The sequence below is a fragment of the Haplochromis burtoni genome, unplaced genomic scaffold, assembly GCF_018398535.1.
Source record: "Haplochromis burtoni strain Fernald_Lab_line unplaced genomic scaffold, NCSU_Asbu1 Contig_897, whole genome shotgun sequence".
Lineage (NCBI taxonomy): Eukaryota > Metazoa > Chordata > Actinopteri > Cichliformes > Cichlidae > Haplochromis > Haplochromis burtoni.
The window spans coordinates 21,036-36,287 of NW_024583258.1; the positions used below are offsets into that span (position 1 = coordinate 21,036).

The 15,252-nt window shown below is 43.9% G+C and overlaps 2 protein-coding genes across 3 annotated transcripts in view; both read left to right on the forward strand.

The window, feature by feature from the left end:
* The window catches only part of popdc3 (popeye domain containing 3), a 10,499-nt gene extending 5,416 nt beyond the window's left edge, over positions 1–5,083 (forward strand). Inside the window, exons 2-3 of the mRNA XM_042216014.1 lie at positions 1,041–1,149; positions 4,794–5,083. Coding sequence (XP_042071948.1) covers positions 1,041–1,149; positions 4,794–5,072 — 388 coding nt within the window. The 3' untranslated portion in view covers positions 5,073–5,083. The remainder of the gene's footprint in view (positions 1–1,040; positions 1,150–4,793) is intronic.
* A 1,323-nt stretch (positions 5,084–6,406) lies between these two features.
* Positions 6,407–15,252, forward strand: part of bves (blood vessel epicardial substance) — a 13,485-nt gene continuing 4,639 nt past the window's right edge. The window contains exons 1-8 of one of the 2 annotated variants that reach the window (XM_042216012.1): positions 6,407–6,510; positions 8,086–8,337; positions 9,339–9,463; positions 10,439–10,626; positions 10,762–10,870; positions 13,025–13,192; positions 13,301–13,442; positions 15,092–15,232. In XM_042216012.1, coding sequence (XP_042071946.1) covers positions 8,109–8,337; positions 9,339–9,463; positions 10,439–10,626; positions 10,762–10,870; positions 13,025–13,192; positions 13,301–13,442; positions 15,092–15,216 — 1,086 coding nt within the window. In that variant the 5' untranslated portion in view covers positions 6,407–6,510; positions 8,086–8,108 and the 3' untranslated portion in view covers positions 15,217–15,232. The remainder of the gene's footprint in view (positions 6,511–8,085; positions 8,338–9,338; positions 9,464–10,438; positions 10,627–10,761; positions 10,871–13,024; positions 13,193–13,300; positions 13,443–15,091; positions 15,233–15,252) is intronic. The other variant, XM_042216013.1, reaches the window with a different exon arrangement.

The following is a 15,252-nucleotide window of genomic DNA, read 5'->3' on the forward strand; positions in this document are numbered from 1 at the left end:
GTAACCCTTTCACCTTCTACCTCTTCTCTAGCTCCTCTCTCATCCTTGCTATTTCTCCCGCTTCTCATCTTTTTTCTTCTTGACGTCACTATCACTTGATATAGCTACATCACTTCCTGTTCATCTGTCTGTATCTGGAAGTCCCACAGGATCTTCGCTTGGTCATTCTCAACCTCCGTAGGAGCCGTATCCCATTTTGACCTTGGAATTTCCGTGCTATCCTTAGCACAGATATTTTTATATACTATACCAACCACTTGGTTATGGCGTACTCAGAGCTTGTTTCTGAGCTGCCATAATTAGTGCCTCTGTGCTGTCTTTCAGTGCAGCTTTGCCGTGCAGGGGCCTGTCCTTCCATCATGGTTCCTCTTCTTTCTGTTGCCTTAGGTATTCACTAAACATACCATCAGTTGTGGCCAGGCTATTATCCCAGCAGGGTATCTGACGCCCGGCAGGGCATAGGTGTTGATTGCCTGGATCAACATCCATGCCCAGCTGACTCCTCGGGACTTGCCTTACTCTGCAGGTATTTGGTGGTTGCAGCTTTCGTAGTCCATGGTCCCATTTGCCTGTGGGATTCTGAGGCATTTGTAGCTGTCCTGCAATGTGGTCCTCTGGCTGTGCATTTAACTCAGTTCTTACTACCTTCCCTCTTTGTTACCATCTTACTACACTTCTCTGGTCTGAATGACATGCCCATGTTCTTGTTCACTCCTGGCATACAGCTCAATGTCATCCGTGTAGAGGAGGCGGCAAACGATTGGTCCATAGTTGTACCGTTTTCATTGAAATTTTATTGCAAGTATTCCAAAAAAAAAAAGTTTATTTCTGATATTAAAATGTCCTGGGGTCATGTGGTTGCCTGATCACCTTGTGTGATAAAATTACACACATGAAAAAAACATGTTGCACACTTATGTAGTAGTACAACACTACCATTACAGAATGGTTTAGGTTGTTTTAGTTAATAACTTTATCTTTAGTGTCTACTGTTGTGAACTTGAACTATTAAAATCAACTCTTGCTCCATTGTCCAACAGAATCCGTGTGACAGTTAATGGAGAGTTTCTACATTACATCTACCCTTTCCAGTTTCTGGATTCACCAGAATGGGACTCTCTGCAGCCATCGGAGGAGGGCGTATTCCAGGTTCATTTTGTTGTAATCCAAGCTACACATTAAATACTGTGTGTGTGTCTGTGTGTGAGTGTGTGATGCACAAATCACACATCCACGAATACATAAGGAAGATGGCTCCAACTGGCGTATTGCTACATCGATCACTACGGCCGTCTTCTTCTGTTTGTCTACCACCACTATGTCCGGTTGGTTAGCCACCACCATTTTGTCCGTCTGTATCTGGAAGTCCCACAGGATCTTAGCTCGGTCATTCTCCACCACCCTAGTGGGCATCTCCCATTTTGACCTCGGCACTTCCAGGTTATACTCGGCACAGATGTTTCTGTATACTTGGCCACTTGGTTATGGCTGGGTGTGGGTTTAAAACATTGATTTTCTGATTAAAATTGATTTTAGTTTTAATAAAGTGATATCGATTCCTTATATCCTGAATCGATTTTTAAATAGAAATGTATTTTGCCAGAAATGCCAGAATCTCATGTTAAAGCTCACAAACCTATTTTAACAACCACCAAACAGCTAAAACAGCAAATGAGAGCAGGTGAACGGATTCTGCAAAAAGATGTAAACACAAAGCGTGTGTCGTCACCCCGCGTCCACAGACACACCGTCGGGGCTGAAAGCCGACACCTCACAGATTCTGGTGCTGCAGGTTTCATCACTCTGACCAAAATTCACTGAACCAGCAGCAAAGGAAAATCCAAACTATGCTTAACAAACAAATAGATATCATCATTAATTCACTCTGACTTTGGCTGTTTTGTTTCCACATCGATAAAAATCACTCTCTCTCTCAGTGTACTTCAAGGACAGTTTCCCATCTCAAATCTCTGTTTTCTGGATTATTTGCTTGCTTATTACGCACCAGTCTACGTACAGCGCTGTCGGCTGCTGTTTTTTGGGGGGGTTTTAAACAACCTCTGACAAGAAAGCCTCATTTCTGCTGTTCAATACAGAAGAAATTTTAACTTTTTAAAATTATGCCAAATTGCATAACGCTTGGCTGTGTCTCTAATAAAGCTTATTTTCTTCAGTTGTTTGATCTACGGCAGAATATTTTAAGGTTATCTGCTATAAAAAGCCAGGCCAGGAAAATCTCCTTCATGTTTTTCTGTGTTTTATTCTCAGTTACTTTCACACAAAGGCTCCTCTGATGAAGTCCTACAAGTGTCAGCTTTGTTTTTATACGTAGATATAAAAATGTGCACATGTACTGATAAATGATAAAAGAATTATGTTTCTGACTGCCTGAGAAAAAATTGAATCGAATCAAATCGGTGATTGAATCAAATCCATCCATCCATCTTCTTCCGCCTATCCGGTGCAGGGTTGCGGGCGCAGCAGCCTAAGCAGAGAAGCCCAGACCTCCCTGTCCCCAGCCACCTCCTCCAGCTGGCCTGGCCCAGCTGAGAGATATAATCTCTCCAGCGTGTCCTGGGTCTGCCCCGGGGCCTCCTCCGGGCCGCCATCCCTCCCGGATGGCTGAACTGCTCACACTAGCTCACACTAGCTCTCTAAGGGAGAGGCCAGCCACTCTTCAGAGGAAGCTCATTTCTGCCGGTCACTACCCAGAGCTCGTGACCATAGGTGGGGGTAGGGACGTAGATCGACCAGTAAAATGAGAGCTTCGCTTTTACGCTCAACTCTCTCTTCACCACGACGGACTGGTGCAGCGTCCGCATCACTGCAGCCGCAGCACCGTCTGTTGATCTCCCGCTCCCTTCTCCCGTCACTCGTGAACACGACCCTGAGATACTTAAATTCTTCCACTCGGGTCAGGAACTCGTCCCTGACTGGGAGTGGGCACTCCACCCTTTTCCGGCTGAGGACCATGGCCTCAGATTTAGAAGTGCTGATTCTCATTCCCACCGCTTCACATTTGGCTGCGAACCGTTCCAGTGCCAGCTGGAGGCCACCACCCGATGAAGCCAACAGAACCACAACATCCGCGAAAAGCAGAGATGAGATTCTGAGACCACCCAGGTGAAAGCCTTCCACCACTTGGCCTAGAAATCCTGTCCGTAAAATTTACGAACAGAATCAGTGACAAAGGGCAGCCATGGCGGAGCCCATCACCCAGCAGGAACGAGTCTGACTTGTTGCCGGCAATGCGAACCAAGCTCTGGCAAAGGTTGTATAAGGATTGAATAGTCCGTCACAATGGGCTAAACACCCCATACTCCCGGAGCACCCCCCACAAGACCCTCAGATGGACACGGTCGAATACCTTTTACAAGTCCACAAAACACATGGAGCAGTGTCCTGCATGGAGAAGGACACTAGAGGCTGAGATTAAGGGATCACGGAGGAAAGTTAGCCAACTGAGAGCCCCAAACGAGAGGTCACCCAGCAGCCACGGAGCAGAGACTAGAGGGGGTTGCAGTGACGTGCCCGCTGGCTCTGCCGGCAGCTAGCTGTGCCAGAGAGGACCGGGCCTCAGGCCCAGAGGCCTGAAGGCACCCACCCCCCGGAAGGGGCCCAGCCAGGCCACAGGCGCCAGGCCCCACCAATTGGCCACCAGGAGTGAGCCGGTACATACTTGAGCGCCCAGCCCCAGACACCAAGAACCACCAACACACCAACGTCTGAAGGCATCGGCCACTGGCAGGGAGTGTGGTGAGGGGAGATAAGCCTCCATACCTCAGAGAGCCTGAGATGTTCCCAGAGAGGTGGAGTCTAAGACCCGACCTGACATATAGACACAGACGAGCAGGCGCACGCAGACACAAACGTGCATTCCCACCCCAATATACACAAACGAATGCTCGGCACTCACCCTGTAGCTGTTGGCATGATGACATTGTATATAATTTGGATTATTTCTTTATCTTGTCAAGATCCGTGTCATCATTGTAAATTGTTTAAGCTGCACATTACTTTGTTTGTTATTTTATTTAGTCAAATTTACTATTTGACAATTTACTTTAGTCAAAGTTTTGGTGCTTTTATTTTGAAATTCAAGCTTGCTTACAAGTTGCGCTAGTTTCCTCTTTGGGTAGAAAGAAGGAGAAAACACCTGTAAGTGCAGAAAGAATGTTTTTTTAATTATAAGTTATGTTAAGAGGACTTTAACTACACACGGTTAAACTGGTAAAGGAAACCTCAGAAGAACCTCAGAAAACCACTTGCATCTGCCTGTGCTTCCAGGGAATCATACACCCGATGTGGAGACAGACACAAATAGGCACTGTACACACAATCACACTCCCCAAACACACTCTATAGGGGCAAACCGTACCCAGACCCAGCAGATGTAACCCTTCTCTCTGGGGTGGAGGAAAGCAGACCGCCTCCTTATCTGCAGTAGCAGGGAGGCCCCGCACCCCAGACCCCAATCTGACGGCCAGCACCTCCTCTCAGCCCCCCAGCCCTGACGGCTAACAGAACGGGGGTGAGTGAGGCTCACAGGCCTGAATGTGCGCTTAAAGCCTTTTATGGTTCTTGTTTGATCTGCTGCTCACCACTAACAAGCACAAGCATACGTTTTGGACTTTTCTGTAATTTTGCACATTTATTTGTTACAATTTAATTCCAAAGACTTGTGATGACAGATTTCTTTCTTTGTCACAACAGCTTTTTCTTTATCATGCAGAAAGACAACAAAAATGTTGTATTGAGGTTAAAGTTTAACTTGTTTTGTGGTTTATTCTCAGGTGACGCTGCGTGCTGATAACCCCTGCCGGTACGTAGCGTGGAGGAGGAAAAAGCTCTACCTGCTCTTTGCTAAGCATCGCTACATAGCCAAGATCTTTGCCCTGGTTGTACGCAATGACATAGCAGAAAAGCTGTATTCACTCAGTGACAAGACTTTTGACAGATACGGACACCGCTACGATCTCCGCTTACCATGTTACCCTCACATGCCGGGGACTGAAATAGAAAGGGCTGATGACCATCTGCAAGTGCCGGTGCAGAGCAGGGGGGCTCCGTAAACATACACACATGCACATTCTTCATGCGCTAAATCGCAGTGCGTGGAAGTCAGTGTCAGTCAGGCTGCAGACATGTTTGCAGACAGGTAGACCGTATACCTGAGCACGAAAACAGTCTGTAGTGTTGTTACTCACAGGGCCATAATTTATGGGGCAATGAAACTTTTGAAACTTGCTTCGGATTTTAAATCAAACGATCAAGATCTGTTAGAAGTGCAGAATTTATCTTTATTTTAAGGGGTTTAGCAAAATGATTGCATTATATGACTTATACACACTTTTACAGCGGCGCCAAAGAGAATGGACAGTAAATTAAATTATGGACAGTAAAAATGTAGCAGATCTAAAACTCTGGATTTGATTCTAAGTGTTGAAGTTTGGAGAGTTAATGCAAAGAGACACAGATGAAGGATGACATCATCAGGCTGCAAAGCCAACAGAAGCCCGTCAGAGAGGAACAACTTTAAGAGTGGCAAATCAACAATCGTGGACATTTTTAAGAAGGATGCACTGGCCAGCTCAGCAGTAACTGAAGGCCTGGACAGCAACTAAAAGGAATAAATTCTTTCTGGGTTTTGGGGGGTTGCTGGGCGCTGGGGTCCTGATCTTTGAGACTTTTCACTCTCGTTATTAAGTGCATTTTGTGACAAACGCACATACTCAGACAAAACACAGAAAACACAAGATTGCTGGTTTGTGTATCCATTTTTTCCTTGTAGGCGCTGCTTGTTTTTTATTGTTTTGTCTTACAGGTGCAGCAGTTGGAGACCCATTGCTCTTCTGTCACAGGACAGCAGACGTCTTAAATTCATATGACATTGACGGATTAGATCAATATGTGTTGTCAGTGGTACACTGACTGATGTTGTTCTGTGACAATAAATGATTTTACTGTGTAGATGCCAAACACAAACGTAATCAGTTTTCTAAGCACATGAGTCTGGAGTTCATTTTGTCAGTATGTTAGGAAGTCTAATGTATAAATATATTTTCAGCCTTAATGCCTCTGAAAGTGAAGTTACTGCGGGTTTGTCAACCAAACGCTTCGACAAAGATCCACACACCCAGCAGAGTCATTCAGATGCTGCTGCAGTCTCACTGCTTGTGTTGAAAAAGTTCACATATAAGAGTATTAATAAAGTATGAATAACAGAGGGTCGTTTTGTGTGATTGGATCCATTGAGGAGAAGAGAAGGATGATCCGAGCAATTCTGACGATTTTGGAGAGAAGAAGCAAATTTTCTTAAGAACTTCTGCTGAAAGTTAACCTTTGATCTGTCGCCCCCTGTCGGAGCCCTTGGGTACTGCTCTCGCCTTGTTCCCCTTTTAGCGTTTTCCTGTCAGCTGTGTGGAATGTGAGACGCAAACAGCATCAGAGGCTCCAGCCGCTTTCCCCTCTCACTGCTGTCCAGAGCTCCTCCGGCTGCTCCTCTGATCGGTAAGTGAAGACTCCTCACTTTTACGGGCTTTTAAGTTGAACCTAAGAAATTCCAGCGCAGCTGCGCGACTGGACCACGTCTATTTCTACATGTGAGCTCTGCGAGTGCTACAGCTGCTGTACAGAAATATTCACTGGCGTCCACATTTACAGTCAGATGTTGATAAAAGAGCTTCTTTACCATGAGCTGTAACGCGTCGTGTAATCTGACTACTGCTGCGTAGACTGTAAGCTGTACTTTCCCACCGGCGTTGAAAAGACAGAAACATGAATTCATTCATGACTGTAAATATGCAGCTGTGTGTGTGCGAGTCTTCTTCAATGACAAACATGACGGAGCTCAGCTAGACCCAGTGTAGGAGCTCACTGTTGCGTTCACTAATGAATAAAAACCAGAGGGACAGTTTCTGTCGCGAACCTAAACTTGGCATCAGTAGTGACTGTATGACTTAATGAAGGGCAGCTGGGTTTCAAACAAACCGAATTCTAAAATAAACGTGTCAGGGGAGATTTGTGACAGAAGGATAGCAGGAAGGCTCCGAAACCAGTGAAACCAGCTCTGACGTATGATGTGGACACTGTGGGACCAATTAAAACCACAGGAAGCTGACCTGGAAGTGGCAGTGGGAAGATAAGATTTTTGTTGGGAGGGACCAGAAAGGATAAAATTAGAAATGAGTATAGGACAGCATATATGAATAACAAGCAGAGAACTAGTTTCTGGTCCACCTTTGTTGTCCTGGAGTGAAAACAGATGACAGTTAATTATGCACGTATTTGAAACCATCTACTTTACTCTCAGATGAAATTTCGATCTGGAGATTTTGTCAGGTCCTGACATCTAAAAGACCGTTCAGTTCATAGAAGTAATATAAGAATAAAAGCTGTTATTATTATCATGTCTGGTTTTTCCTCCTGGTCATTCCCACAGTTTCAATGGGAAACTAACCTGTAAGAACACTGGTTTGGTTCAGTTCGAGATGTTGTCCTCAAATTATTTTTGTAGGGCAAACGTTCACCGCTGTAACTGACATCCTCGTTTGGTTTAATGTTACATTGAACAATGTTTAGTGGATGAATGGGAGCAAAATGAGAAGTGTTTTGTCTACATGGAGGAAAATGTTCTAGCATTCGTCTGCCTGTGAAACGCAGCAAACATCATGGTAAGTATTAACGTGCCATCCTGGAGGAAGGGGACTCGCTATGCTGCTGCCATACGTGACACTGACCCCAGCCAAATGCTAAACCAGTGAAACTACAGTTGGAATATATTTAAAGCCCTTCCTATTTTGGAGCGCGTCTCATTGTTGCCTGCTGTTAATTCCAGTAACACCAAAGCAGCTGAAGTTCATTAACAACCCACTTCACTCCCCAGATCAGTTTAGCAGACTCGATGCTGTACTCTGATTAAAAGTGTTCCTTACATTGTTTGAGAAGTATATTAACATACAAGTACCTTAAAATATTAGAAGCAAAGTACTTGAATAAGTATACTTAGTTACCTTTCGCAGCTGTGTAGTTTGTATGCTTTGAACAACCATCCTCCCACATTCACTTGTGCTCGCCTTACTCCAGTGTCCAAGGTGCCTAGCCAAAGGATGTCCTCCACCCCAGATGGGCCCACCCTCCTGCTCACCACGCTGTCCTCCTTCCCTTCTTCCATCCCGGCCGCCACGTCTGCAGATTCAAATGCCACCTCGTGCCAGGAGTGGGAGCAGACCCACCACCTGCTATTCCATGTGGGAAACCTGTCCCTGCTGTTGGGCCTGGCCATCCCGACTACCTTGGCTCTGCACATGATCATGCTGCGCCTCCTCCTGACAACAGGTCAGTTCACAGCTCGTTCCCGTGATGGGATCCAGAAGCAATGTAGTGGGGAAGACTTAAGGAACATAAAGTTATCACATTCTGAGTAAAAGCTGCCCGTGCATTAGTAAACTTCTACCAGGACAGGCTTGTTGACAGTTGACTGTAACGCTGGCATTTTAAAGATTTATTGGAAACTGTTCTGCACAAACAGGGGAGACCCTAAAAGGCTGTGACAGTGGGAGATAAAAGCAGGATGGAAAAAGCACTTCCAACATGTTTATCTTTGCTTGGCAAGAGAATGGAGACAGGAAGCAGCAGGACTTATTGAGGCTGTGGTTGTAATGTTGACAGCTCCGTTATTTATGCTGCTATTTTAGAGCAAGTCAAGTTTCAGTCTCTCAGAGAGCGAGTAAAGGAAGAGTGCTGAAATGTGTAAGGCAGCAGTTTTGGTGGTTTTATCATAAGACTGGATGGGTAATCATTATATAACACCGAGTAAGACATTTATTCATGTGTCCAGACGAGCACATTTCTAAATAATTGTCATGATGTCTAAAATCAAAATATGTGAATGCAATGATTATGAATTTGTGAGCGATACAAAAGTAAAGTTTTGGACAATACTCCCATATATGAGCTTAGAAACAGAGCAGTGTGTGGCTCAGCGTTGTCCCGTAAGTTTCCCATAGAGCGATTTATTTTAAACGTACTACATTTTTGGAACAATTAGACTACCTCGCTTGTTTGTCTCACTGCCTGAAGCTTTATTATTGTTTTGCTGGCAAATTCAGATTCTGAAGTTCGAAATGTGCAAAAGATAAGTGAACAGAAGAAATAAACTGGGAGGAAATCATAAATGAATGGTGGGGTGGCTCGAGACTTTTGCACAGTAGTGTACATTAAAGTAATTTCTGATATTACAACCATACCAGATACTTTCTCCAAGATAAGATGAAGTGTTTCTTGTCTCAGCGTGGTGTGTAATCAAGTGCAGTGTGTAAGTCGGGTTGTTCTTGCAGGATGTGGTTTATTCATCGCGTGGGCCACGCTGTTCAGGTGCAACATGGATCTAATGGTTTGGAACGTGGTCTTCCTGGTGATCAACTTCGTGCACCTTTTCTACCTGTTGTATAAACGCAGGCCGGTGAGTTCAGCATCAACATCACTCACATTATACAAGATCATTGCAGGCCGCCCATGTGTGCTCATCAGAGGAGCAGTGGAGCTTCTAGCTAATAAATATGGGTTCAGTTCTGTTTCGTGGTAACACAATGCGATTATGTCTGCAGCAGCACTCAGCTACACTTTGGAGCAGCAGACAGGAGGAGCAACAAAGTGCAGCTGTAGTTGTTTTTTCATCAGAGAATTAAAGCCTTTCATTCATTAAAGTTCAAAAATCATTTTTATAACTTTTATAAAAAACATTTTCTCTCAAGTTACTTTGATTGTCTTAATAAGTGACTTGACATAAAGGACTATTTTTATTTCTTTCATCCTTTAATTAACCAGGAAAGTACGATTAGGAATAAAGTTATGTCAGACTCAAGTCAGGAATTAGAGTTTGTCCTTTGGACAGAAGACACGAGCATTTCTCACTTCCCTCATTTGTGCCCCTGAAGTGTTTCTGAAATATCTCTGGAGGACAAATTACAGCTGTCCTGGAAACTTGCCAGAGGTGTTTTTGACTTCGGTGCAAACGAGACACGACTCGAGTGTACAAACTGTGGAGGCAACAGAATCATCCTGGTTATTCATGCGCTGGTTCCCTTTTCTTAAATGGTCAAACTCTCTGTGTGAGGGTTTTTGAAACACTTTTGTGACTATTTACTCTTTATTCTCTTTATTTGTAGTACAACAGTTTTAAAATGTATCCACACAAAGTAGCTAAACAAACATAGCAAATATGCAGAATGCCCCATTTAAGAACAATATGCATCATGTTGTTGGTTCATTAACTTGTGAATTCATATAATTCATGTATACTTATTATTTTCTATACCATAATTTATAAATGGCTCGTGTTATTATCCCAACTAGGCCTGTGCTTCAGTGCGCTGGGCTACACTGACTGTGGATGAATGCTCAGCTCAGACTAACCGTCTCAAACTGTTGCTGTCAGATTAAGATTGACAGGGAGCTGCGGTCAGTCTACAAGAGGATGTTTGAGCCTCTGCATGTGCAGGAGGCTTTGTTCCAGCGACTCACGGGACAGTTCTGCACCATTCAGACGCTGAAGAAAGGCCAGGCCTACGCTGCTGAGGACAAGACGTCTGTAGACGAACGCCTCAGCATTCTGCTCAAAGGAAAGTATGTGCTGTTTGTTTCCCTAATGAAAGTCACATAGGTCTGACTAATACACACGACTAAGGTTATTATTTTAACACCGTGCTTTTCTGATTTAGTTGGTCAGAATCTTGAATTTCATTTTTTTGTGTGTGATAGGATGAAAGTTTCATACCGAGGCCACTTTCTGCACAACATCTATACCAACGCATTCATTGACTCTCCAGAGTTCAGGTCCACTGAGATGCACCGAGGAGAGAAGTTTCAGGTAAATTCACTTGCATGGAAGCTCTGACATAAAGGATGGACATCGTTTGCAGGGCCGATTTCCTTCTCTGGCTGTAAAAACATGTCTGACTATGCAGAACATGAATATTCAATAAAGATTTAAGGAGGTCAAATTTCTTTAAACAGAGCTCTGGAACATCATAAAGTTTCACATGCATGGCAATTCAATGTAGCATATTTTTGAAGTACTAATAATAGTAATAAAATAGTAATAAGTGTATTGATGTCTATCTAGGCAACAACTTGATGTCAGGCAGAATAATACTATATATCTATTTTCACAATGAATTGGAGGGTACTACTACTACTAATAATAATAATACTAAACATGGTAAAATAAATGTTCTTTTGCATTCAGAAATAACAAAAAGCTTTTGAAAGTTGTCATAAAATAAAGCGCTTAATTCAAAAACTTGTGGAAAGGTATCATTTGACTTTCCCGTCTTCTTTTTTCCTTAACTACACTTCATGTAAGCAGTCTGAACTAATGTTAACTTTAAATCCTCTGAGGTCTCTGAACGTTCCCTTACTCATCTCCTTAGTAAGTAAGTAAGTAAAATTTTATTTATATAGCACATTTCTAGATAAGAGATCACAAAGTGCTTTACAAGGTATAGACACAGATTAAAAAGACGAAGTACAGTCAAAAGTTAACAAAATGCAATTTTAAAAAGATGTGTTTTTAGCTGTTTTTTAAAAGTAATCAGTGAATCAGCAGATCTTAAGTTCTGAGGAAGAGAATTCCACAGTCTGGCGGCCACAGTAGCAAAAGCTCGATCACCCCTAGTTTTCAGTCTCGTATACTTAATAACAAGTAGGCCCTGACCACAAGACCTCAGAGACCTACTAGGGGCATAGGGCTGTAAGAGTTCAATGATGTATGATGGTGCTTGTTCTTGAAGAGCCTTAAATGTGAGAACCAGAATCTTAAAGTGGACTCTGAATTCGACAGGGAGCCAGTGTAACTGTATAAGCAGCGGTGTTATATGTGAGTATTTCGATGTTTTCGTCAGAAGCCTTGCTGCAGCATTTTGGACAGTCTGCAGACGCTCCAGGGAACTCTTGTTTAGACATGTAAACAGTGAATTGCAATAGTCCAGTCGTGATGAAATAAAAGCATGAATAACAATCTCCAGTTCAGTATGAGCTATTATGGGGCTCAATTTAGAAATATTTCTTAAATGATAAAAGCAAGACCGAACCAGAGATTTGACGTGAGTATCCAATGTAAGAGCAGGATCGAAGGTTATCCCTAGGTTCCTGATAGATGGTTTCACAAACGTTGAAAGGGGACCAAGAGCATTCATTATGCTGGGTACATGTCTGTCTGGAGCACATAACAGGACTTCAGTTTTATTTTCATTTAGTTGGAGGAAATTGTCGGCCATCCAACCTTTGATGGTTTCCAAACACACATTTAAAATCCGCAGTTTAGAAGCATCTTCAGGTTTAAAAGATATATATAGTTGGATGTCGTCTGCGTAGCAGTGGTAACAAATATCCTCAAAAGGGCTCAAAATATGCTGGAGAGGAAGTAAATAAATTAAAAACAATAATGGCCCCAGCACAGAGCCTTGTGGCACACCAAAGGACAGGGACGTAGAAGATGACCTGTACTTAGAAACTGCCACAGAAGAGTATCGTTCACAGAGATACGAGGAGAACCACTCTAAGGCAGACCCAGATACACCGACCCAGTATTTCAGCCTATCAAGCAAAATATAATGGTCAACGGTGTCAAAGGCCGACGTGAGATCCAACATTAAAAGAACAGAACACTTACCCGCATCGTTTTGCATCAGAATGTCATTAGAAACTCTAAGAAGGGCTGTTTCAGTAGAATGAGCTTTACGAAAGCCAGACTGAAATTTATCAAAGATGTTATATTTGTCTAAAACTGCTGTAAGCTGCTTAGCCACAATCTTCTCTAAAATCTTAGCAATTAACGGTATTTTTGAGATCGGTCTGTAGTTCTGTTCATCTATAGACGCGCAGAGACGGCACAGTGTCTCAGTCAATCTGTAGATAGACGACGAGAACAATCAGGCCCAAGAAAACCGTGAAACGAAGCATATAAAAATATGTATCCCTACCTGTGGACACCTTAACACTTGTTAATGTGTCTGATTGACAGGTGACCATCATGGCAGAAGAGAACTGCAAGTTCCTGTGTTGGTCGCGAGAGAGACTTACCTATTTCCTGGAGTCAGACACTTTCCTTAATGAGGTTTTCAGGTTCCTCATCGGCAAAGATATCACCAACAAACTGTACTCTCTGAATGATGCCACACTCAGCGACAAGGTGAGTCCCGCTGGTGTCGATTTATTGGAGCATCTTGTTTAATGTCATGTGACAGCTGTAAGAGTGCTCACTGTGCTGACGAGGATGTTGGTCATGGATATGTTCTAGGCTGTGAAGAAAATGGACCGACAGCCCAGCCTGTGCTCCCAGCTGTCTATGACGCAGGTGAGAAACAGCATGGCGAGCAGCAGTGACACCGACGATGTTCTCAACCAGATCCTACGAGGTGGATCTGCTGGATCATCACTCCGTGAGTCTTAATGGGATATTTACTCTGTCACTGCAGCACGTGCTACAGCAGCGATCCACAGCTCTGCCAGTGTTCCCAGCAGCTCAAACGAGTGGGGCTCCCTCACTTCCTCCATAAATGTTCAGTGATGTTGAGGTTTATCTTTGGACTTCTGCATGTTGCCTCCTCGCAGGCTTCTGTTCACACGCACACATTTATATTTCTAAAGGTGCTGCTGAGATGAAATCCTCACCAGATGTTGGTAACAATCCATTCAATCCACACGTGAAAATTAAAATGTGTTTAACAGTGAGAAACGACACATGAACACAGTGAGGTGCAAATAGTCATGAACTCTGAAATGCTGGCTCAGCTGCAGAGGGCTGGTGCAGTGGATTCAAGCGGAGGCTATGGCCACCTTGGGCACCATGCAGATCCTGGTCCACGAAACACTGGTTTGACTTGAGACGTTGTTGGACGCAGAGCGGATGGAAATTAAGTGTGTGCATGGGGATAGTCACAAAGATCCCACGGTGCCAGTGGAAATAACGTATACATATACATAGTGGTTTGACAAGTTAATGGGGCAGTGTGAAGAGGTGCGCTCACAACGTGTAGGGACATGTGATGTTTGTGCTGCGCTCAGTGGTGATGCAAAGTCGTCTAACACTGCTGATTCTACTGGTAGGGCAGATTGTGTGCTAGTTTGGGCCATTAGTGGGGGTCCTGTTCGAGCACACTGGCATGGACCCCATCATGGCATTTCAGTGCACAGGGTATCGCTTTCATAAGTTCCGTCATGAGGACGAATGCAGTTGCGATCGCTGGCTGGACCCTGTGTTGTTGGCACTTCGGGAGGTGCCCTAAGCATCCATGAGTTGCTGTTTAGCAGGAAGCTGCAGGGGCTGTTGGACCTTAAAGAACACCGTGAGGAAGGTCCAAGCCCGGGTAAGAGTGAAATTCTGACGTTCCTTGTAGCACACCTGTGCATCAGAGAGGTTCCTGAGGCAGGCGGGGCTCACAGCCAACCTGAAGAAGTGTGCGGTTGGATGGAGGGAGGGACAGTATCTGAGGTCCCACTTGGGATGGTTATTACCGACATCTGGTGAATTTTATGTCAATAACACCTTTAGAAATATATTTCTTCAAACATTGGTGAAATGTTTACTCGCTGTATGTGATGTTAAAACAGTTCTTCTGTAGTGCTAGCTAAATGCTGTACACACGCTTAATGTAATTGATCTGTGCAGCATGAATGCATAAAGATGAGAAGGAGGAAAGGATGCATGGTAGGATTGTAGGATGACATTAAGTAGCAAATATTATGCTGCTGGCTGGAAGCAACGCAAGGGAATAAGATGTGTTCCTTCACTGCTATCTTATGCAGAAAATGTCATCTGACAGGTAAACTGCATGGTGGAGCCAGCAGAGAATTCATTTCATTCACTTTTGTCCTATAACACCAAAACACAACACAGTTGCCTCAGGGCACTTTATATTGTAACGGCCAAGGAGGGGCGCCCAGCTGCAGTGGATGATACAGGACAAAGACACCATGTGGAAGAGAGATTAATAATAACTAATGATTACATGCAGAGTGCTGCATATGCTCACACTTCAGATTGTTTAGCCACAATGTTCCATATTTTTTTCATTTTGTGTTTTTCTAGAGATTTCACCCGGCACCAAAGCATCCTCAAAAATGAATCCTATAGAAGAAGGCATGGAGGATGATGTGTTTGAAGAATCGGCCTCGTCTGACCACATGCCCAACACTTCCACTGAGAATGTGTAGCCAGCAGCGCCCACAGGGGCATGCTATGGAGCCACA